This window comes from Bombina bombina, chromosome 6 (genome assembly GCF_027579735.1).
Source record: "Bombina bombina isolate aBomBom1 chromosome 6, aBomBom1.pri, whole genome shotgun sequence".
Lineage (NCBI taxonomy): Eukaryota > Metazoa > Chordata > Amphibia > Anura > Bombinatoridae > Bombina > Bombina bombina.
The window spans coordinates 644,102,447-644,128,054 of NC_069504.1; the positions used below are offsets into that span (position 1 = coordinate 644,102,447).

General features: G+C 41.8%; 1 protein-coding gene across 1 annotated transcript in view; it reads right to left on the reverse strand.

Annotated features, from left to right (window-relative positions):
* Positions 1 to 25,608, reverse strand: part of FANCI (FA complementation group I) — a 763,169-nt gene that overhangs the window by 541,531 nt on the left and 196,030 nt on the right. The window contains exons 20-21 of the mRNA XM_053719357.1: positions 15,837 to 15,938; positions 15,700 to 15,718 (exon numbers count right to left, since the gene is read on the reverse strand). Coding sequence (XP_053575332.1) covers positions 15,700 to 15,718; positions 15,837 to 15,938 — 121 coding nt within the window. The remainder of the gene's footprint in view (positions 1 to 15,699; positions 15,719 to 15,836; positions 15,939 to 25,608) is intronic.

Sequence of the window (25,608 nt, forward strand, 5' to 3'; positions counted from 1 at the left end):
GGGTGTATTTATAGGCATTTTGAGGTTTGGGAAACTTTGCCCCTCCTGGTAGGAATGTATATCCCATACGTCACTAGCTCATGGACTCTTGCTAATTACATGAAAGAAAATGCAAACAGCATAGCCCATTGACATAGAAAAAAAGGCAAGAGGCAAAAAAGAATGGGGTCTTAAATATTGAAAATATTTGGCTCCACGTATGAGGCACAACAAACAGAAAAATATTTTTTGGCGCCAAAAACGTCCGGAAACGACAAACTCGCGTCATAGATGACGCAACCTAGTGAAGGACTCTGCGTCAACTAAGACGCCGGAAATGACGAATTTGCATCAACGAACGTAACTTTGGGCCAAAAAAATCTTGCGCCAAGAATGACGCAATAAATGTTGGCATTTTGCACCCTCGCGAGCCTAATTCTGCACGCGAATTTAAAAGACAGTCAATTTGAAAAAGAGACTAGACCCCAGGTAAGAAATACATTTTCATAAAAAAGCATTTCCCAGATATGAAACTGACAGTCTGCAAAAGGAAATATACTGAAACCCTGAATCATGGCAAATATAAGTACAATACATATATTTAGAACTTTATATAAATACATAAAGTGCAAAACCATATCTGAGAGTGTCTTAAGTAATGAAAACATACTTACCAAAAGACACCCATCCACATATAGCAGATAGCCAAACAAGTACTGAAACGGTTATCAGTGATAAAGGACTATGAGAGTATATCGTCGATCTGAAAAGGGAGGTAGGAGATGAATCTCTACGACCGATAACAGAGAACCTATGAAATAGATCCCCGTGAGGAAAACCATTGCATTCAATAGGTGATACTCACTAAACATCCCTCTGACATTCACTGTACTATGAGAGGAATCAGGCTTCAAAAATGCTAAGAAGCCCATGTCAACGTAGAAATCTTAGCACAAACTTACTTCACCACCTCCATAGGAAGCAAAGTTTGTAAAACTGAATTGTGGGTGTGGTGAGGGGTGTATTTATAGGCATTTTTAAGTTTGGGAAACTTTGCCCCTCCTGGTAGGATTGTATATCCCATACGTCACTAGGTCATGGACTCTTGCCAATTACTTGAGAGAAAGTAGGCAGCACATCACTTACCCAAGAAGATATGTGGGTAGCAATGTCTTGCAACGTAACTCCAACCGGAGTGTGAGAGGAAGCACAGAGCACTGCATGTGTAGACGATAACGTTTGGCACACTTGAGGAGAAAGCTGCAGTATATCTTGATCAGGAGACCCCTGAACAGCACCGGCATTAGACAATGAAGGCTCGGAATCAAAAAGTCTATCCCTGTAATGCAATGTTCTCTCAATACATGAGGAACAAAAAGGGATTGGTGATTCCACATTAGAATCAAAACACAAAGAACAAGTAACATTTGCAGGGCCTCATGGTCCATCTTTACCCAATAAATGAACAAATAAGAAATAAAACTTTCATTTAATATTGAAATTATGGCACACAAATGTTACTGTCCCTTTAAATTTTAAAAATAACTTTTTATTTCCCAATGCAAAAAACATAATTTATGTAAGAACTTACCTGATAAATTCATTTCTTTCGTATTGGAGAGAGTCCATGAGCTAGTGACGCATGGGATATACAATTCTACCAGGAGGGGCAAAGTTTCCCAAACCTCAAAATGCCTATAAATACACCCCTCACCACACCCACAATTCAGTTTAACGAATAGCCAAGTAGTGGGGTGATAAAGAAAGGAGTAAAAAGCATCAACAAAAGAATCTGGAAATAATTGTGCTTTATACAAAAAAATCATAACCACCATAAAAAAGGATGGGCCTCATGGACTCTTGCCAATATGAAAGAAATCAATTTATCAGGTAAGTTCTTACATAAATTATGTTTTCTTTCATGTAATTGGCAAGAGTCCATTAGCTAATGACGTATGGGATATCAAATACCCAAGATGTGGAACTCCCGCAAGAGTCACTAGAGAGGGAGGGATAACAATAAACAACAGCCATATGCTTAAAAATTAATCTACAACCCAAAATATAAGTTATTCTCATGAAGAAAGGAAAAACTTAAAACATTAGCAGAAGAATCAAACTGAAACAGCTGCTTGAAGAACTTTTCTACCAAAAACTGTTTCTGAAGAAGCAAATACATCAAAACGGTAGAATTTAGTAAATGTATGCAAAGAGGACCAAGTTGCCGCTTTGCAAATCTGATCAACTGAAGCTTCATTCTTAAAAGCCTACGAAGTGGAGACTGATCTAGTAGAATGAGCTGTAATTCTCTGAGGTGGGGTATGACCCGACTGTAAATAAGTTTGAAGAATCAAAAGCTTTAACCAAGAAGCCAAGGAAATAGCAGAAGCCTTCTGACCTTTCCTGGAACCAGAGAATATAACAAAAAGACTAGAAGTCTTTCTGAAATCTTTAGTAGCTTCAACATAATGTTTCAAAACTCTGATCACATCCAAAGAATGTAAGGATTTTTCCCAAGAATTCTTAGGATTAGGACACAAGGAAGGGACAACAATTTCTCTACTAATGTTGTTAGAATTCACATCCTTAGGTAAGAACTTAAATGAAGTCTGCAAAACCGCCTTCACAAGAAAGAGCAGAAAGCTCAGAAACTCTTCTAGCAGAAGAGATGGCCAAAAGGAACAACACTATCCAAGAAAGCAGTTTAATGTCCAAAGAGTGCATAGGCTCAAATGGAGGAGCCTGTAACACCCTCAAAACCAAATTAAGACTCCAAGGAGGAGAAATTGAATTAATGACAGGCTTAATACGAACTAAAGACTGTACAAAACAGTGAATATCAGGAAGATTAGCAATCTTTCTGTGAAATAAAACAGAAAGAGCAGAGATTTGTCCCTTCAAGAAACTTGCAGACAAACCCCTATCCAAACCATCCTGGAGAAACTGTAAAATTCTAGAAATTCTAAAAGAATGCCAAGAGAATTTATGAGAAGAACACCATGAAATGTAAGTCTTCAAAACTTGATAATAAATCTTCTTAGAGACAGATTTACGAGCTTGTAACATAGTATTAATTACGGAGTCAGAGAAACCTCTATGACTTAGCACTAAGCGTTCAATTTCCATACCTTCAAATTTAATGATTTGAGATCCTGATGGAAAAACGGACCTTGAGACAGTAGGTCCGGCCTTAACGGAAGTGGCCAAGGTTGGCAACTGGACATTCGAACAAGATCTGCATACCAAAACCTGTGGGGCCATGCTGGAGCCACCAGCAACACAAATGATTGCTTCATGATGATTTTGGAGATCACTCTTGGAAGAAGAACTAGAGGCGGGAAGATATAAGCAGGTTGATAACACCAAGGAAGTGTCAGCGCATCCACCGCTTACGCCTGAGAATCCCTGGACCTGGACAGGTATCTGGGAAGTTTCTTGTTTAGATGAGAAGCCATCAGATCTATTTCGGGAAGACCCCACATCTGAACAATCTGAGAAAACACATCTGGATGGAGAGACCACTCCCCTGGATGTAAAGTCTGACGGCTGAAATAATCCGCCTCCCAATTGTCTACACCTGGGATATGAACCGTAGAAATTAGACAGGAGCTGGATTCCGCCCAAATAAGTATCCGAGATACTTCTTTCATAGCTTGGGGACTGAGTCCCACCCTGATGATTGACATATGCCACCGTTGTAATATTGTCTGTCTGAAAACCAATGAACGGTTCTCTTTTCAACAGAGGCCAAAACTGAAGAGCTCTGAGAATTGCACGGAGTTCTAAAATATTGATTGGTAATCTCGCCTCTTGAGATTTCCAAACCCCTTGTGCTGTCAGAGATCCCCAGACAGCTCCCCAACCTGAAAGACTTGCATCTGTTGTGATCACAGTCCAGGTTGGCCGAACAAAAGAGGCCCCTTGAACTAAACGCTGGTGATTTAACCACCACGACAGAGAGTGTCGAACATTGGGATTTAAGGATATTAATTGTGATATATTTGTATAATCCCGGCACCTTTGATTCAGCATACATACAAAGCTGGAGAGGTCTCCTGTGAAAACGAGCAAAAGGAATCGTGTCCGATGCTGCAGTCATGAGGCCTAAAACTTCCATGCACAACCAATTGCTGCAACCAATTTCAAACGTCTTTTGTCTGTTAGAGACAGAGTCATGGACACTGAATCTATCTAAAAACCTAAAAAGGTGACCCTTGTCTGAGGAATCAAGAAACTTTTTGGTAAATTGATCCTCCAACCATGTTTTCGAAGAAACAACACTAGTTGATTTGTGTGAGATTCTGCAGAACGTAAAGACTGAGCTACTACCAAGATATCGTCCAAATAAGGAAACACTGCAATACCCTGCTCTCTGAATACAGAGAGTAGGGCACCCAGAACCTTTAAAAAGATTCTTGGAGCTGTTGCTAGGCCAAACGGAAGAGCAACAAATTGGTAATGCTTGTCTAGAAAAGAGAATCTCAGGAACTGATAATGTTCTGGATGAATCGGAATATGAAGGTAAGCATCCTGCAAGTCTATTGTAGACATATAATGTCCTTGCTGAACAAATGGAAGAATAGTCCTTATAGTCACCATCTTGAAAGTTGGTACTCTTACATAACGATTCAAAATTTTCAGATCCAGAAGTGGTCTGAATGAATTTTCTTTCTTTGGGACAATGAATAGATTTGAATAAAACCCCAGACCTTGTTCCTGAAAAGGAACCGGCATGATTACCCCTGAAACCTCCAGGTCTGAAACACACTTCAGGAAAGCCTGAGCTTTTACTGGATTTACTGGGATGCGTGAGAGAAAATATCTTCTCACAGGAGGTCTTACTCTGAATCCTATTCAGTAACTCTGAGAGACAATGCTCTGAATCCATTGATTTTGGACAGAATTTGCCCAAACATCCTTGAAAAACCTTAATCTGCCCCCTAACAGCTGAGCTGGAATAAGGGCCGCACCTTCATGCGGACTTAGGGGCTGACTTTGGTTTCTTAAAATGCTTGGATTTATTCCAATTTGAGGAAGGCTTCCAATTGGAAACAGTTTCCTTGGGGGGAAGAATTAGGTTTTTGTTCCTTATTTTGATGAAAAGAACGAAAATGATTAGAAGCCTTAGATTTACCCTAAGGTTTTTATCCTGAGGCAAAAAAACTCCCTTCCCCCCAGTAACAGTTGAAATAATAGAATCCAACTGAGAACCAAATAAATTATTACCTTGGAAAGAAAGAGATAGTAATCCAGACTTAGATGTCATATCAGCATTCCAAGATTTAAGCCACATAGCTCTTCTACCTAAAATAGCTAAAGACATGGATCTAACATCAATTTTGAAAATATCAAAAATTGCATCACAAATAAAATGATTAGCATGTTGTAGTAAACGAACAATGCTATATAAGTCAGAATCCAATTCTTGTTGCGCTAAATTCTCCAACCAAAAAGTTGAAGCAGCTGCAACATCAGCCAAAGAAATTGCAGGCCTAAGAAGATGACCTGAATATAAATAGGCTTTTCTTAGATAAGATTCAAGCTTCCTATCTAAAGGATCTTTAAAGGAAGTACTGTTTTCCATAGGAATAGTGGTTCATTTAGCAAGAGTAGAAATAGCCCCATCAACTTTGGGGATCTTTTCCCAAAACTCTGTTGAAATTGCTGGTAAAGGATACAATTTTTTAAACCTGGCAGAAGGATTAAAAGGAGTACCCTGCTTATTCCATTCCTTAGAAATCATATCAGAAATAGCATCAGGAATAGGAAAAACCTCTGGAGTAACCACAAGAGGTTTAAAAACAGAATGTAAACGTTTACTGGTTTTAATATCAAGAGGACTACCTTCCTCAATATCCAAAGTAATTAACACTTCTTTTAACAAAGAACGCATATATTCCATTTTAAATAAATAAGTAGATTTGTCAGTGTCAATATCTGAGGAAGGATCTTCTGAATCAGATAGATCCTCATCAGAGGTGGATAATTCATTATGTTGTCGGTCATTTGAAATTTCATTAACTTTATGACAAGTTTTAAAAGACCTCTTACACTTATTAGAAGGCAGAAATGCAGACAAAGCCATCTGAATAGAATCAGTAACAAATTCTTTAAAATTCATAGGTATAACATTACATTAGAAGTTGAAGGAACTGCAACCGGCAATGTACTATTACTGATGGACACACTATCTGCATGTAAAAGTTTATCATGGCAACTAATACAAATGACATTAGGAGATATAATCTCCACAATTTTACAACAAATGCACTTAGCTTTGGTAGAACCAATGTCAGGCAGCAAAGTTCTAACAGATACTTCTGAGGCAGGATCAGATTGAGACATCTTTCAGAATGTAAAAGAAAAAACAACATATAAGGCAAAATTATCAATTTCCTTATATGACAGTTTCAGGAATGGGAAAAAATGCAAATAGCATAGCCTTCTGACATAAAAAAATGCAAGAGGCAAACAGCAATGGGGCAAATAAATAATGAAAAAAAATTTGGCGCCAAGTATGACGCACAACGTAACTGAAATTTTTTTTGCCACCAGCCATGTCCAGAAATGAAACACTCGCGTCACTAACGACGCAACCCTGTGTGAAACCTCTGCGTCAATTACGACGCTGGAAATTACGAACTTGCGTCAACGGACATGCCTTTCGCGCCAAAAAATTCTTGCGCCAAGAATCACGCAATAAAGTGTAGCATTTGGAGCACACGCGAGCCTAAGTCAGCCCGCAATTTGAAACAAAGTGGTCAATTGAAAAAAAGACTAAACCCCAGGTAATAAAAATATTTCTTAATATTAACTCTCCCCAAATATGAAACTGACAATCTGCAAAAGGAAATACATGAACCTGACTCATGGCAAATATAAGTACAATACATATATTTAGAACTTTATATAAATGCATAAAGTGCCAAACCATAGCTGAGGTGTCTTAAGTACTAAAAACATACTTACCCAAAGACACCCATCCACATATAGCAGATAGCCAACAGTTATCAGTAGAGGTAATGGTATATGAGAGTATATTGTCGATCTGAAAAGGGAGGTAGGATATGAATCTCTACGACCGATAACAGAGAACTTATGAAAAAGACCCCCGTTAGGAAAATCATTGCATTCAATAGGTGATACTCTCCACGTCCCTCTGACAATCGCTGTACTCTGAGAGGAATCGGGCTTCAAAATGCTGAGAAGCGCATGTCAACGTAGAAATCTTATCACAAACTTACTTCACCACATCCATAGGAGGCAAAGATTGTAAAACTGAATTGTGGGTGTGGTGAGGGGTGTATTTATAGGCATTTTGAGGTTTGGGAAACTTTGCCCTTCCTGGTAGGATTGTATATCCCATACGTCACTAGCTCATGGACTCTTGCCAATTACATGAAAGAAACAGCGGTTTTAGAGCACCCCAGACTGCCTCCACACCTCAGCTAGCTCTGCTGAAGTGCCTACTTGTTCTGCTGGTTGCCGGAGTCAATAGATTGAGAAAACCCGGACTCAATCCAGAGCTGCTCCCACCGGCATTCGGAGACCGCTATCACTGAAACGCAGAGCCGCAATGAAGTACCACTCAGGAAGTGAGAAGGAAAAAAGTGCTCAAAAACTCTTTGCCGCTTCAGAACAGAATCCCCCATCGTGGGCGTATGAAGCTGAACCTCCCGGCTGGCATTTATCTTCACCCTGAAGGTAAAGCTGCCGAGAGCAAGTAAAAAACACTACCACCCTGACCGGAATAATCCGGAATAAAAACAAACTGACCCTATGTCCCCTGAGCCTCCTCTCGTCCCCAGTGCCTCACATTATCCTATTAACCCATAATAGGATTAATGCATCTGGTGTCCCATACAGAGCTAACTGTTAAAGTGCCAATATTTTTCTTTTACCTGCTTAGAAAAATAAATTTAGCACTTACCTCAATGTAATCTGCCTGGCAGCAGGGCAGCTTACTAGGTTTGAGAGGCATTCTCCGTCACATGGACCTGTGGGAAAAAAAGAAAGTGAGTAACCTTACTCAGGCTTTCAAGTTAGGGCAGCAACAACTATTTAGGAGGTGCAGTGAGGATTATACCCCACAAGTTCCCAATTGCTTAAAAGCCACCACTGCTCTACTGAAGAGACTGACATGGGCTACGGCTAAACCTCAGGAAGGAGCAGAACAAACTTGCTCTGCTGCAAAAACATAATTTATGCTTACCTGATAAATTTAATTCTCTTGTGGTGTATCCAGTCCATGGATCATCCATTACTTGTGGGATATTCTCCTTCCCAACAGGAAGTTGCAAGAGGATCACCCACAGCAGAGCTGCTATATAGCTCCTCCCCTAACTGCCATATCCAGTCATTCGACCGAAAACAAGCAGAGAAAGGAGAAACCATAGGGTGCAGTGGTGACTGTAGTTTAAAATTAAAAAATACCTGCCTTAAAATGACAGGGCAGGCCGTAGACTGGATACACCACAAGAGAAATAAATTTATCAGGTAAGCATAAATTATGTTTTCTCTTGTAAAGTGTATCCAGTCCAAGGATCATCCATTACTTGTGGGATACCAATACCAAAGCTAAAGTACACGGATGAAGGGAGGGACAAGGCAGGTACTTAAACGGAAGGTACCACTGCCTGTAAAACCTCTCTCCCAAAAATAGCCTTCGAAGAAGCAAAAATATCAAATTTGTAGAATTTTGAAAAAGTATGAAGTGAAGACCAAGTCGCCGCCTTGCAAATCTGTTCAACAGAAGCCTCATTTTTAAAGGCCCATGTGGAAGCCACAGCTCTAGTAGAATGAGCTGTAATCCTTTCTGGAGGCTGCTGGCCAGCAGTCTCATAGGCTAAGCGGATTATGCTTCTTAGCCAAAAAGAAAGAGAGGTTGCCGAAGCCTTTTGACCTCTCCTCTGTCCAGAATAGACAACAAACAAAGCAGATGTTTGACGAAAATCTTTAGTAGCTTGTAAGTAAAACTTTAAAGCACGAACCACGTCCAGATTGTGTAATAGACGTTCCTTCTTTGAAGAAGGATTAGGACACAAAGACGGAACAACAATCTCTTGATTGATATTCTAGTTAGATACCACCTTAGGTAAAAACCTAGGTTTGGTACGCAGAACTACCTTATCTGCATGGAAGATCAGATAAGGAGAATCACATTGTAAGGCAGATAACTCGGAAACTCTACGAGCCGAGGAAATAGCTACCAAAAAAAGAACTTTCCAAGATAAAAGTTTGATATCTATGGAATGAAGAGGTTCAAATGGAACCCCCTGAAGAACTTTAAGAACCAAATTTAAGCTCCAAGGTGGAGCAACAGGATTAAACACAGGCTTGATTCTAACTAAAGCCTGACAAAATGCCTAAACGTCTGGGGCATCCGCCAGACGCTTATGCAAAAGAATAGATAGTGCAGAAATCTGTCCCTTTAAGGAACTAGCTGACAATCCTTTCTTCAATCCTTCTTGGAGAAAAGATAATATCCTGGAAATCCTGACCTTACTCCATGAGTAGCCCTTGGATTCACACCAATAAAGATATTTACGCCATATCTTATGATAGATTTTCCTGGTGACAGGCTTTCGTGCCTGAATTAAGGTATCAATGACTGACACGGAGAAACCACGTTTTGATAAAATCAAGCGTTCAATCTCCAGGCAGTCAGCCTCAGAGAAATTAGATTTGGATGGTTGAAAGGACCTTGAAGTAGAAGGTCCAGTCTCAGCGGCAGAGTCCATGGTGGAAAGGATGACATGTCCACCAGATCTGCATACCAAGTCCTGCGTGGCCATGCAGGCGCTATCAAGATCACCGATGCTCTCTCCTGCTTGATTTTGGCAATCAGACGAGGGAGCAGAGGAAACGGTGGAAACACATAAGCCAGGTTGAAGGACCAAGGCGCTGCTAGAGCATCTATCAGCGTTGCCTTGGGGTCCCTGGACCTGGATCCGTAACAAGGAAGCTTGGCATTCTGGCGAGACGCCATGAGATCCAGTTCTGGTTTGCCCCAACGATGAACCAATTGTGCAAACACCTCCGGATGGAGTTCCCACTCCCCCGGATGAAAAGTCTGTCGACTGAGAAAATCCGCCTCCCAGTTCTCTACACCTGGGATATGGATAGCTGATAGGTGGCAAGAGTGAATCTCCACCCAGCGAATTATCTTTGAGACTTCTAACATCGCTAGGGAACTCCTTGTTCCCCCTTGATGGTTGATGTAAGCCACAGTTGTGATGTTGTCCGACTGAAATCTGATGAACCTCATTGTCGCTAGCTGAGGCCAAGCCTGAAGAGCATTGAATATCGCTCTTAGTTCCAGAATGTTTATTGGAAGGAGTGACTCCTCCTGAGTCCACGATCCCTGAGCCTTCAGGGAGTTCCAGACTGCACCCCAACCTAGAAGGCTGGCATCTGTCGTTACAATTGTCCAATCTGGCCTGCGAAAGGTCATACCTTTGGACAGATGGACCCGAGATAGCCACCAGAGAAGAGAATCCCTGGTCTCTTGATCCAGATTTAGTAGAGGGGACAAATCTGTGTAATCCCCATTCCACTGACTGAGCATGCAGAGTTGCAGCGGTCTGAGATGTAGGCGTGCAAACGGCACTATGTCCATTGCCGCTACCATTAAGCCGATTACTTCCATGCACTGAGCCACCGAAGGGCGAGGAATGGAATAAAGAACACGGCAGGAATTTAGAAGTTTTGATAACCTGGACTTCGTCAGGTAAATTTTCATTTCTACAGATCTATCAGAGTCCCTAGGAAGGAAACTCTTCTGAGGGGGGATAGAGAACTCTTTTCCTCGTTCACCTTCCACCCATGCGACCTCAGAAATGCCAACACTATGTCCGTATGAGACTTGGCAATTTGGAAGTTTGACGCCTGAATCAGGATGTCGTCTAAATAAGGGACCACTGCTATGCCCCGCAGCCTTAGGACCGCCAGAACCGACCCCAGAACCTTCGTAAAAATTCTTGGGGCTGTAGCTAACCCAAAGGGAAGAGCTACAAACTGGTAATGCCGGTCTAGGAAGGCAAACCTGATCTTTGTGTATCGGAATGTGAAGATAAGCATCCTTTAAATCCACTGTAGTCATGTATTGACCCTCCTGGATCATAGGTACGATGGTACGAATAGTCTCCATCTTGAATGATGGAACTCTGAGGAATTTGCTTAAGATCTTTAGATCCAAAATTGGTCTGAAGGTTCCCTCTTTTTTGGGAACCACAAACAGGTTTGAGTAAAATCCCTGTCCCTGTTCCTCCTTTGGAACTGGATGGATCACTCCCATAACTAGGAGGTCTTGTACACAGTGTAAGAATGCCTCTCTCTTTATCTGGTTTGCAGATAATTGTGAAAGGTGAAATCTCCCTTTTGGGGGGGAAGCCTTGAAGTCCAGAAGATATCCCTGGGATATAATTTCCAACGCCCAGGGATCCTGGACATCTCTTGCCCACGCCTGGGCGAAGAGCGAAAGTCTGCCCCCTACTAGATCCGTTACCGGATAGGGGGCCGTTCCTTCATGCTGTCTTAGAGGTAGCAGCAGGCTTTTTGGCCTGCTTACCTTTGTTCCAGGCCTGGTTAGGTCTCCAGACCGACTTGGACTGAGCAAAAGTTCCCTCTTGTTTTGCATTAGAGGAAGTTGATGCCGCACTTGCCTTGAAGTTTCGAAAGGCATGAAAATTAGACTGTTTGGCCCTTGATTTGGACCTATCCTGAGGAAGGGCATGACCTTTTCCTCCAGTGATATCAGCAATAATCTCCTTCAAACCAGGCCCGAATAGGGTCTGCCCCTTGAAGGGAATGTTCAGCAGCTTAGACTTTGAAGTAACGTCAGCTGACCATGATTTAAGCCATAGCGCTCTGCGCGCCTGGATAGCAAAACCAGAATTCTTAGCTGTTAGTTTAGTCAAATGAACAATGGCATCAGAAACAAAAGAATTGGCTAGCTTAAGTACTCTAAGCTTGTCAAGTATATCATCCAATGGGGTCTCTACATGTAAAGCCTCTTCCAGAGACTCAAACCAGAAGGCTGCAGCAGCAGTGACTGAGGCTGTAGAATAAAACCTTGTTGAATAAACATTTTCTTAAGGTAACCCTCTAACTTTTTATCCATTGGATCTGAGAAAGCACAACTGTCCTCGACAGGGATAGTAGTACGCTTAGCTAGTGTAGAAACTGCTCCCTCTACCTTAGGGACTGTCTGCCATAAGTCCCGTGTGGTGGCATCTATTGGAAACATTTTCTTAAAAATAGGAGGGGGAGAGAACAGCGCACCTGGTCTATCCCATTCCTTAGTAATAATTTCTGTAAACCTTTTAGGTATTGGAAAGACATCAGTGCACACCGGCACTGCATAGTATTTGTCCAATCTACACAATTTTTCTGGCACTGCAATTGTATCACAGTCATTCAGAGCAGCTAAAACCTCCCTGTGCAGCACACGGAGGTGTTCAAGCTTAAATTTAAATGTAGACATATCAGAATCAGGTTGAATCTTTTTCAGAGTCAGAAACATCACCCACAGAAAGAAGCTCTCCTTCCTCAGCTTCTGTATATTGTGAGGGAGTATCAGACATAGCTCTTAAAGCGTCAGTATGCTCTGTATTTCTTCTAACTCCAGAGCTATCTCGCTTTCTTCTAAACCCAGGTAGTCTGGATAATACCGCTGACAGTGTATTATCCATGACCGCCGCCATGTCTTGTAAAGTAAACGCTATGGGCGCACTAGATGTACTTGGCGCCATTAGAGCGTGAGTCCCTTGAGTGGGAGTCAAAGGGTCTGACACGTGGGTCGAGTTAGTCGGCATAACTTCCCCCTCGTCAGATTCCTCTGGTGATAAATTTTTTAAAGACAGAATATGATCTTTATTGCTTAAAGTGAAATCAGTACATTTGGTACACATTCTAAGAGGGGGTTCCACCATGGCTTCTAAACATAATGAACAAGGAGTTTCCTCTATGTCAGACATGTTTAAACAGAATAGTAATGAGACCAGCAAGCTTGGAAAACACTTAAAATCAAGTTAACAAGCAAAAAATAAAAACGGCACTGTGCCTTTAAGAGAAACAATTTGTCAAAATTTGAAAAACAGTGAAAAAAAGCAGTAAATCAAACGAAATTTTTACAGTGTGTATAATAAGCTAAAAGAGCAGTGCACCCACTTGCAAATGGATGATTAACCCCTTAGTTAAAAAAACAAATCAAAAAAACGATATAGACGTTTTTTTAACAGCACACCAAACTGCCACAGCCTTGCTGTGGGCCTACCTTCCCCAACAAACGATTTTGGAAAGCCTAAGAGCCCTTGAGAGAGGTCCTATAGCATTTAGGGTACTCCTGGAGGAAGCTGGATGTCTCAGTCTGTAAAAGTTACTGCGCAAAAAAAGCGCTAAATTAGGCCCCTACCACTCATAGTAACACAGTGGAAAGCCTCAGGAAACTGTTTCTAGGCAAATTTAAGCCAGCCATGTGGAAAAAAACTAGGCCCCAATAAAGTTTTATCACCAAAGTATATATAAAAACGTTTAAACATGCCAGCAAACGTTTTATATTGCAAATCTATAAGAGTATTACCTCAGAAAGTAAGCATGATACCAGTCGCTATTAAATAACTGTATTCAGGCTTACCTTACATAAATCTGGTATCAGCAGCATTTTCTAGCATACACATCTTCTAGAAAAAAAATTAACTGCACATACCTCATAGCAGGATAACCTGCACGCCATTCCCCCGCTGAAGTTACCTCTCTCTTCAGTCATGTGTGAGAACAGCAATGGATCTTAGTTACAACCTGCTAAGATCATAGAAATCACAGGCAGATTCTTCTTCTATTTTCTGCCTGGGACAAAATAGTACAACTCCGGTACCATTTAAAATAACAAACTTTTGATTGAAGTAAAAAACAAACTACGTTACACCACTTTCCTCTTACTACCTCCATGCTTGTTGAGAGTTGCAAGAGAATGACTGGATATGGCAGTTAGGGGAGGAGCTATATAGCAGCTCTGCTGTGGGTGATCCTCTTGCAACTTCCTGTTGGGAAGGAGAATATCCCACAAGTAATGGAAGATACGTGGACTGGATACACCTTACAAGAGAAATATTACCCTTTACAGCAAGCATGATACCGTTCGTTATTAAATCACTGTAATCAGGCTTACCTTAAATAAATCCGGTATTGTCAGCATTTTCTAGCTTATCATCTCTCTAGAAAAATTTAAAACTGCACATACCTCAGAGCAGGAGACCCTACACGCTATTCCCCCAGCTGAAGTTACCCATCTCTTCAGTTATGTGTGAGAACAGCAGTGGATCTTAGTTACAAGCTGCTAAGATCATCAAAAACCACAGGCAGACTCTTCTTCAACTTTCTGCCTGAGGCTAAAATAGTACAACTCTGGTACCATTTGAAAATAATAAACTTTTGATTGAAGATAAACTACATTAATGCACCACATCTCCAGTACCATTTGAAGAGCTGCAAGAGAATGACTGGGAGGTGGCAGTTAGGGGAGGAGCTATATAGACAGCTCTGCTGTGGGTGATCCTCTTGCAGCTTCCTGTTGGGAAGGAGAATATCCCACAAGTAATGGATGAATCCGTGGACTGGATACACCTTACAAGAGAAAATAAATTTTATCAAATAGAATAGAAATAGCGTTCACTTTTGGAAACATTTATTTTATAATGGGAGAGTTTACCAGGTGTACACCTTCTGCCAATGGCTCTATTACAAATATTAGATGTAACATAGTAGATGAGGTTGGAAAAAAACTGTAGTCCATCGACCTATACCAATCGTAATTTATCTACAATAAAAGCTCCAGTTGATCTTAAACTAATCCCATTAAAAAGGTGATACATTTAACACCAGCAGTCATATTCATATCATGAATTATGTTTCTAGCCAGAAATGTATCTAAACCATTTTTAAATGTATGTAAGGTATTGACATTTACTACCTTCTTGGGCAATGAGTTCAACAATGTAATTGCTCTTACAGTGAAAAATTGTTCTGTCATTTCTGTATACGGGCCTTGAATATATTTATAAAGAAATCATGTTGCAGGCACCTGGCGAGTGCCATTACTAATATAAAAGGAAAAGTAGATGAATCATACTCATATAACCCTAGATGGAAATAAAAGGCTTAGGAGGTCTTACTAATGAAATCTGGAAATCCAAAGTCCCAAAGAATTTCAGCCACGATCTCCCACTGCACCCTATCAAACATCTCAGTATCTTAAGACTGAGTGAACAGTGAGAATCACCCTCTTTGAATATATTATCTATTTTTATTGAACACATGTATATGTAAAGTAAACCTGCCCTAATTGTAATGTACCAGTGAAAGTATAAATTGGGACTATGTTGTTGTTATTTTTACCTATTAGTGATATCCATCTATAGTTTTCACATATCATTTTGTCTTTTCCAGAGATTGGTATAGTTATCGCAATGGCTTCTAAAAATTACTCGATGAATGTTCCCTCTGACAAATCAAAAAATCTATTCAGAATGCCTTCCAATTGCAGTGTAAAATTTCTATTAAAAGGACTGAAACCCGATGAGGGCTAGGGGATTTCTGAAAGCTGAGCTGAATTTGAGCCTTCTGGAGCTCTACAATGAAGAAATGGAGGTCTTCGTAAAACTTATGTTTAAAATTTTGGAAGGAACATTTGACTTTTAAATTACCCTTTTGTGCAATTACTTGTGAATTTTGGAATTTTCTATGGACCATAAGTTTAAACAGCTATACTTTTGATCCTATTATTTAAATAAAAAACACAGTAAATGGATATTAAAAGTATGTAAAACAGGTAAGTATTTTATATTGTGTGATTTTACCAGAGGTTCTTGGAGAAAGATCTGCTCTCCATGAGCTGTGATGCATCCCTCTAGTTTCAACGGTGGCAACAGGTCAGGCTCTGGTTCATAGTATCTTTTCAGCTGTACAAAGTAATAAAACATGACAAACAGATTAGGACCTGGAAACAATGAAATATTAGAAAGAAAAAAGTATGCTTAACTGATAAATTACATTTCGTTCGAGGTGGTGAGAGCACACAAGTCCATTACGCCTGGAATTTATCTCCTCGCCACTAGGAGGGGGGAAAGATTTCACAAAACTCCAAGAGTATTCCATCCTTCCCACCTCACTGGTAAGTCAGTCTAACATATAGCCAAAAAGGAGAAAGGTAGGAAAGGACAGAAAAGGTGCAAATATAGAACTGCCACCATAAAAATTATAATTAAAATTGGGCAAGCCTCATGGACTCTCACCGCCTCGAAAGAAATAATTTATCAGGTAAGCATAAATGTTGTTTTGTTTCGTAAGGTGGCGAGAGTCTACAAGACCATTACACCTGGGAAACTAATACCCAAGTAGGGGAGTCCACAACTAACAAGGGTGAATAAAAAAAGGTTTCCAATAAAGAAGGCAGGCACCAAATTTCCAAAAACTGCTGCCTAAAGGACTTTCCTACCAAAAGCAGCTCCAGAAGAAACAAACCCATCAAAGTGGTAGAATTTAATAAAAGTAAGTAGAGTGGACCATGTGTACGCCTTGCAAATTTGTTCTACAAAAGCCTAACTTTTAAAACCCAGAAAGAAGAGATTTTAAAAATGAATACGTGAGCAGTAATATGCTTTGGAGACTTTCCTGCCACTATGTAAGCCTTAAAAGATCAAAACTTTTAACCACAAAGCTAAAGTAACTGCAGAAGCCTTTTGACCTTTCTGTGGACCTGAGACATGAATAGACTAGTAGACTGAATGCAAATTATGTAAGAGTCTTACCTTTGAATTTTGAGGATTGGGGCAAAGAGAAGGAACTACAATGTCCCTACTAAAATTGTCTGAAGAGACTACTTTTGGTAAAATACAAACACTCAAATTAAGTTCTTAAGACTGCCTTATCTTGATGGAAAACTAGATAAGAGGGATCACAAGAAAGCACAGATAGCTCAAATTCTCTTCTAGCCAAAGAAATGGCTAAAAGAAAAAAAACTTTAGTTGACAGTAACTGAATGTCAAGGGTAGGCATAGGTTAAATGGGGAAGATTATAAAACTCTGGAAACTAAGTTAATGTCTAAAACGACGTTAGTATGAAATACAGAACATATGATATGTGCTTAATTTGCACATACTTTTGCATACTATGGAGGAGAAATAACATCCCTTAATGCTCAAAAATATGTCTCGAATAAGAAACTAATACCTGTTGATAAAGATTACTTAATCAATAATGAGAGAACAAAAACACAATTTATGCTTACCTGATAAATGTATTTCTCTTGTGGTGTATCCAGTCCACAGATCATCCATTAATTGTGGGATATTCTCATTCCCAACAGGAAGTTGCAAGAGGACACCCACAGCAGAGCTGTTATATAGCTCCACCCCTAACTGCCATATCCAGTCATTCGACCGAAAACAAGCCGAGAAAGGAGAAACCATATGGTGCAGTGGTGACTGTAGTTTAAATTTAAAAATTACCTGCCTTAAAATGACAGGACGGGCCGTGGACTGGATACACCACAAGAGAAATACATTTATCAGGTAAGCATAAATTGTGTTTTCTCTTGTAAGGTGTATCCAGTCCACGGATCATCCATTACTTGTGGGATACTAATACCAAAGCTAAAGTACACAGATGAAGGGAGGGACAAGGCAGGTACTTAAACGGAAGGTACCATTGCCTGTAAAACCTTTCTCCCAAAAATAGCCTCCGAAGAAGCAAAAGTATCAAATTTGTAGAATTTTGAAAAGGTATGAAGCGAAGACCAGGTCGCCACCTTGCAAATCTGTTCAACAGAAGCCTCATTTTTAAAGGCCCAAGTGGAAGCCACAGCTTTAGTAGAATGAGCTGTAATCCTTTCAGGAGGCTGCTGTCCAGTGGATTATGCTTCTTAGCCAAAAAGAAAGAGAGGTTGCCGAAGCCTTTTGACCTCTCCTCTGTCCAGAGTAGACAACAAACAAAGCAGATGTTTGACGGAAATCTTTAGTAGCTTGTAAGTAAAACTTTAAAGCACGAACCACGTTCAGATTGTGTAATAGACGTTCCTTCTTTGAAGAAGGATTAGGACACAAGGACGGAACAACAATCTCTTGATTGATATTCTTGTTAGATACCACCTTCGGTAAAAACCCAGGTTTGGTACATAAGACTACCTTATCCGTATGGAAAATCAGATAAGGAGAATCACATTGTAAGGCAGATAACTCGGAGATTCTACGAGCCGAGGAAATAGCTACCAAAAAAAGAACTTTCCAAGATAAAAGTTTGATATCTATGGAATGAAGAGGTTAAAACGGAACTCCTTGAAGAACCTTAAGAACCAAATTTAAGCCCCATGGTGGAGCAACAGGTTTAAACACAGGCTTGATTCTAACTAAAGCCTGACAAAATGCCTGAACGTCTGGAACATCTGCCAGACGCTTGTGCAAAAGAATAGACAGAGCAGAAATCTGTCCCTTTAAGGAACTAGCTGACAATTCTTTTTCCAAACCTTCTTGGAGAAAGGATAATATCCTGGGAATCCTGACCTTACTCCATGAGTAACCCTTGGATTCACACCAATAAAAATATTAAAGCCATATCTTATGATACATTTTCCTGGTGACAGGCTTTCGTGCCTGTATTAAGGTATCAATGACTGACTAGGAGAAGCCACGCTTTGATAAAATCAAGCGTTCAATCTCCATGCAGTCAGTCTCGGAGAAATTAGATTTGGATGGTGGAAAGGACCCTGAAATAGAAGGTCCTGTCTCAGAGGCAGAGTCCATGGTGGAAAGGATGACATGTTCACTAGATCTGCATACCAGGTCCTGCGTGGCTTGATCTTGGCAATCAGTCGAGGGAGCAGAGGAAACGGTGGAAACACATAAGCCAGGTTGAAAGACCAGGGCGCTGCTAGAGCATCTATCAGCGTCGCCTTGGGGTCCCTGGACCTGGATCCGTAACAAGGAAGCTTGGTGTTCTAGCGAGACGCCATGAGATCCAGTTCTGGTTTGCCCCAACGATGAATCAATTGAGCAAACACCTCCGGATGGAGTTCCCACTCCCCCGGATGACAAGTCTGCCGACTTAGAAAATCCGCCTCCCAGTTCTCTACATCTGGGATATGGAAGCTGATAGGTGGCAAGAGTGAATCTCCGCCCAGCGAATTATCTTTGAGACTTCTAACATCGCTAGGGAACTCCTTGTTCCCCCTTGATGGTTGATGTAAGCCACAGTCGTGATGTTGTCCGACTGAAATCTGATAAACCTCATTGTCGCTAGCTGAGGCCAAGCCTGAAGAGCATTGAATATCGCTCTCAGTTCTAGAATATTTATTGGAAGGAGTGTCTCCTCCTGAGTTCATGATCCCTGAGCCTTCAGGGAGTTCCAGACTGCACCCCAACCTAGAAGGCTGGCATCTGTTGTTACAATTGTCCAATCTGGCCTGCGAAAGGTCATACCTTTGGACAGATGGACCCAAGATAGCCACCAGAGAAGAGAATCCCTGGTCTCTTGATCCAGATTTAGTAGAGGGGACAAATCTGTGTAATCCCCGTTCCACTGACTGAGCATGCATAGTTGCAGCGGTCTGAGATGTAAGCGTGCAAACAGCACTATATCCATTGCCGCTAACATTAAGCCGATTACTTCCATACACTGAGCCACCGAAGGGCGCGGAATGGAATGAAGAAAACGGCAGGAATTTAGAAGCTTTGATAACCTGGACTCCGTCAGGTAAATTTTCATTTCTACAGAGTCTATCAGAGTCCCTAGGAAGGAAACTCTTGTGAGTGGGAATAGAGAACTATTTTCCTCATTCACTTTCCACCCATGCGACCTCAGAAATGCCAGTACTACGTCCGTATGAGACTTGGCAATTTGGAAGTTTGACGCCTGTATCAGGATGTCGTCTAAATAAGGGGCCACTGCTATGCCCCGCGGCCGTAGGACCGCCAGAAGCGACCCTAGAACCTTTGTAAAGATTCTTGGAGCTGTAGCTAATCCAAAGGGAAGAGCTACAAACTGGTAATGCCTGTCTAGAAAGGCAAACCTGAGAAACCGATGATGATCTTTGTGTATCGGAATGTGAAGATAAGCATCCTTTAGATCCACTGTAGTCATATATTGACCCTCCTGGATCATAGGTAGGATGGTACGAATAGTTTCCATCTTGAATGATGGAACTCTGAGGAATTTGTTTAAGATCTTTAGATCCAAAATTGGTCTCAAGGTTCCCTCTTTTTTGGGAACCACAAACAGATTTGAGTAAAAACCCTGTCCCTGTTCCTCCTTTGGAACTGGATGGATCACTCCCATAACTAGGAGGTCTCGTACACAGTGAAAGAATGCCTCTCTCTTTATCTGGTTTGCAGATAATTGTGAAAGGTGAAATCTCCCTTTTGGGGGGGAAGCTTTGAAGTCCAGAAGATATCCCTGGGATATAATTTCCAACGCCCAGGGATCCTGGATATCTCTTGCCCACGCCTGGGCGAAGAGTGAAAGTCTGCCCCCTACTAGATCCGTTACCGGATAGGGGGCCGTTCCTTCATGCCGTCTTAGAGGCAGCAGCAGGCTTTTTGGCCTGCTTACCTTTGTTCCAGGCCTGGTTAGGTCTCCAGACCGACTTGGACTGAGCAAAAGTTCCCTCTTGTTTAGCATTAGAGGAAGTTGATGCCGCACCTGCCTTGAAGTTTCGAAAGGCACGAAAATTAGACTGTTTGGCCCTTGATTTGGACCTGTCCTGAGGAAGGGCATGACCTTTTCCTCCAGTGATATCAGCAATAATCTCCTTCAAACCAGGCCCGAATAGGGTCTGCCCCTTGAAGGGAATGTTAAGCAGCTTAGATTTTGAAGTCACGTCATCTGACCATAATTTAAGCCATAGCGCCCTGCGCGCCTGTATAGCAAGACCAGAATTCTTAGCCGTTAGTTTAATCAAATGAACAATGGCATCAGAAACAAAAGCTAGCTTAAGTGCTCTAAGTTTGCCAAGTATGTCATCCAATGGAGTCGCTACCTGTAAAGCCTCTTCCAGAGACTAAAACCAGAACGCCGCAGCAGCAGTGACAGGAGCAATGCATGCAAGGGGCTGTAGAATAAAACCTTGTTGAATAAACATTTTCTTAAGGTAACCTTCTAATTTTTTATCCATTGGATCTGAAAAAGCACAACTGTCCTCGACAGGGATAGTAGTACGCTTTGCTAGAGTAGAAACTGCTCCCTCCACCTTAGGGACCGTCTGCCATAAGTCCCGTGTGGTGGCGTCTATTGGAAACATTTTTCTAAAAATAGGAGGGGGAGAGAATATCCTAGGAATCCTAACCTTACTCCATGAGTAATTCTTGGATTCACACCAATAAAGATATTTACTCCATATCTTGTGGTAGATTTTCCTGGTAACAGGTTTTCGTGCTTGTATTAAAGTATCAATGACTGACTCGGAGAAGCCACGTTTTGATAGAATCAAGCGTTCAATCTCCATGCAGTCAGTCTCAGAGAAATTAGATTTGGATGATTGAAAGGACCTTGTATCAGAAGGTCCTGTCTTAGAGGCAGAGTCCATGGTGGAAAGGATGACATGTCCACTAGGTCTGCATACCAAGTCCTGCGTGGCCACGCATGCGCAATCAGAATCACCTATGCTCTCTCCTGTTTGATTTTGGCAATCAGTCGAGGGAGCAGAGGAAACGGTGGAAACACATAAGCCAGGTTGAAGAACCAAGGCGCTGCTAGAGCATCTATCAGCGTCGCTTCTGGGTCCCTGGACCTGGATCCGTAACAAGGAAGCTTGGCGTGCTGGCGAGACGCCATGAGATCCAACTCTGGTTTGCCCCAACGATGAATCAATTGAGCAAACGCCTCCGGATGGAGTTCCCACTCCCCCGGGTGAAAAGTCTGACAACTTAGAAAATCCGCCTCCCAGTTCTCCACACCTGGGATATGGATTGCTGACAGGTGGCAAGAGTGAGTCTCTGCCCAGCGAATTATTTTTGAGACTTCTAACATCGCTAGGGAACTCCTGGTTCCCCCTTGATGGTTGATGTAAGCCACAGTCGTGATGTTGTCCGACTGAAATCTGATGAACCTCAGTGTTGCTAACTGAGGCCAAGCCAGAAGAGCATTGAATATTGCTCTTAACTCCAGAATATTTATCGGAAGGAGTTTCTCCTCCTGAGTCCACGATCCCTGTGCCTTCAGGGAGTTCCAGACTGCACCCCAACCTAGAAGGCTGGCATCTGTTGTTACAATTGTCCAATCTGGCCTGCGAAAGGTCATACCCTTGGACAGGTGGACCCGAGACAACCACCAGAGAAGAGAATCTCTGGTCTCTTGATCCAGATTTAGCAGAGGGGACAAATCTGTGTAATCCCCATACCACTGACTTAACATGCATAATTGCAGCGGTCTGAGATGTAGGCGCGCAAATGGCACTATGTCCATTGCCGCTACCATTAAGCCGGTTACCTCCATACACTGAGCCACCGAAGGGCGCGGAATGGAGTGAAGAATACGGCAAGCATTTAGAAGTTTTGATAACCTGGACTCCGTCAGGTAAATTTTCATTTCTACAGAATCTATAAGAGTCCCTAAGAAGGAAACTCTTGTGAGTGGGGATAGAGAACTCTTTTCCTCGTTCACTTTCCACCCGTGCGACCTCAGAAATGCCAGAACCATCTCTGTATGAGACTTAGCAATTTGAAAGCTTGACGCCTGTATCAGGATGTCGTCTAGATACGGAGCCACCGCTATGCCTCGCGGTCTTAGAACCACCAGAAGTGAGCCCAGAACCTTTGTAAAGATTCTCGGGGCTGTAGCCAACCCGAAGGGAAGAGCTACAAATTGGTAATGCCTGTCTAGAAAGGCAAACCTTAGGAACCGATGATGATCTTTGTGAATCGGTATGTGAAGGTAGGCATCCTTTAAGTCCACTGTAGTCATGTACTGACCCTCTTGGATCATGGGTAGGATGGTCGGAATAGTTTCCATTTTGAAAGATGGAACTCTGAGGAATTTGTTTAAGATCTTTAGATCCAAAATTGGTCTGAAGGTTCCCTCTTTTTTGGGAACCACAAACAGATTTGAATAAAAACCCTGTCCTTGTTCCGTCCGCAGAACTGGATGGATCATTCCCATTACTAGGAGGTCTTGCACACAGCGCCTCTTTCTTTATCTGATTCGCAGATAACCTTGAAAGATGAAATCTCCCTTGTGGAGGGGAAGCTTTGAAGTCCAGAAGATATCCCTGAGATATGATCTCCAATGCCCAGGGATCCTGAACATCTCTTGCCCACGCCTGGGCGAAGAGAGAAAGTCTGCCCCCTACTAGATCCGTCGCCGGATAGGGGGCCGTTCTTTCATGCTGTCTTAGAGGCAGCAGCAGGCTTTCTGGCCTGCTTGCCTTTGTTCCAGGACTGGTTAGGTTTCCATGCCTGCTTAGATTGAGAAAAAGTTACCTCTTGTTTTGAAGCGGAGGAAGTTGATGCTGCACCTGCCTTGAAATTTCGAAAGGCACGAAAATTAGACTGTTTGGCCTTTGCTTTGGCCCTGTCCTGAGGAAGGGTATGACCCTTACCTCCAGTAATGTCAGCAATAATTTCCTTCAAACCAGGCCCGAATAAGGTCTGCCCCTTGAAAGGAATGTTGAGTAATTTAGACTTTGAAGTCACGTCAGCTGACCAGGATTTACGCCATAGCGCCCTACGCGCCTGGATGGCGAATCCGGAATTCTTAGCCGTTAGTTTAGTCAAATGAACAATGGCATCAGAAACAAATGAGTTAGCTAGCTTAAGTGTTCTAAGCTTGTCAATAATTTCAGTCAATGGAGCTGTATGGATGGCCTCTTCCAGGGCCTCAAACCAGAATGCCGCCGCAGCAGTGACAGGCGCAATGCATGCAAGGGGCTGTAAAATAAAACCTTGTTGAATAAACATTTTCTTAAGGTAACCCTCCAATTTTTTATCCATTGGATCTGAAAAAGCACAACTGTCCTCAACCGGGATAGTGGTACGCTTTGCTAAAGTAGAAACTGCTCCCTCCACCTTAGGGACCGTCTGCCATAAGTCCCGTGTAGTGGCGTCTATTGGAAAAAAGATTCTAAATATAGGAGGTGGGGAAAAGGCACACCCGGTCTATCCCACTCCTTGCTAATAATTTCTGTAAGCCTTTTAGGTATAGGAAAAACATCAGTACACACCGGCACCGCATTGTATTTATCCAGCCTACACAATTTCTCTGGTACTGCAACTGTGTTACAGTCATTCAGAGCAGCTAATACCTCCCCAAGCAATACACGGAGGTTCTCAAGCTTAAATTTAAAATTAGAAATCTCTGAATCAGGTTTCCCCGAATCAGAGATGTCACCCACAGACTGAAGCTCTCCGTCCTCATGATCTGCATATTGTGACGCAGTATCAGACATGGCCCTTACAGCATCTGCGCGCTCTGTATTTCTCCTAACCCCAGAGCAATCGCGCTTGCCTCTTAATTCAGGCAACCTGGATAATACCTCTGACAGGGTACTATTCATGATTGCAGCCATGTCCTGCAAGGTAATCGCTATGGGCGTCCCTGATGTAATTGGCGCCATATTAGCGTGCATCCCCTGAGTGGGAGTCGAAGGGTCTGACACGTGGGGAGAGTTAGTCGGCATAACTTCAGAATCCTCTGGTGATATTTCTTTTATAGTTAAAGACTGATCTTTACTGTTTAAGGTGAAATCAATACATTTAGTACACATTCTCCTATGGGGCTCCACCATGGCTTTCAAACATAATGAACAAGTAGTTTCCTCTGTGTCAGACATGTTTAAACAGACTAGCAATGAGACTAGCAAGCTTGGAAAACACTTTAAAGAAGTTTACAAGCAATATAAAAAACGTTACTGCGCCTTTAAGAAACACAAATTTTGTCAAAATTTGAAATAATGTGGAAAAAAACTAGGCCCCAATAAGTTTTATCACCAAACATATATAAAAACGATTAAACATGCCAGCAAACGTTTTATATTACATTTTTATCAGAGTATGTCTCTCTATTAATAAGTCTGATACCAGTCGCTATCACTGCATTTAAGGCTTTACTTACATTAATTCGGTATCAGCAGCATTTTCTAGCAAATTCCATCTCTAGAAAAATATTAACTGCACATACCTTATTGCAGGAAAACCTGCACGCCATTCCCTCTCTGAAGTTACCTCACTCCTCAGAATATGTGAGAACAGCCATGGATCTTAGTTACTTCTGCTAAGATCATAGAAAACGAAGGCAGATTCTTCTTCTAAATACTGCCTGAGATAAACAGTACACTCCGGTACCATTTAAAAATAACAAACTTTTGATTGAAGAAATAAACTAAGTATAAAACACCACACTCCTCTTACGACCTCCATCTTTGTAGAGAGTTGCAAGAGAATGACTGGATATGGCAGTTAGGGGAGGAGCTATATAGCAGCTCTGCTGTGGGTGATCCTCTTACAACTTCCTGTTGGGAAGGAGAATATCCCACAAGTAATGGATGATCCGTGGACTGGATACACTTAACAAGAGAAAGATAAACAAGTTGATAGGTCCAAGGTACTGCCAATGCGCCAATCAACTCCACCTGAGGATCCCTTGAC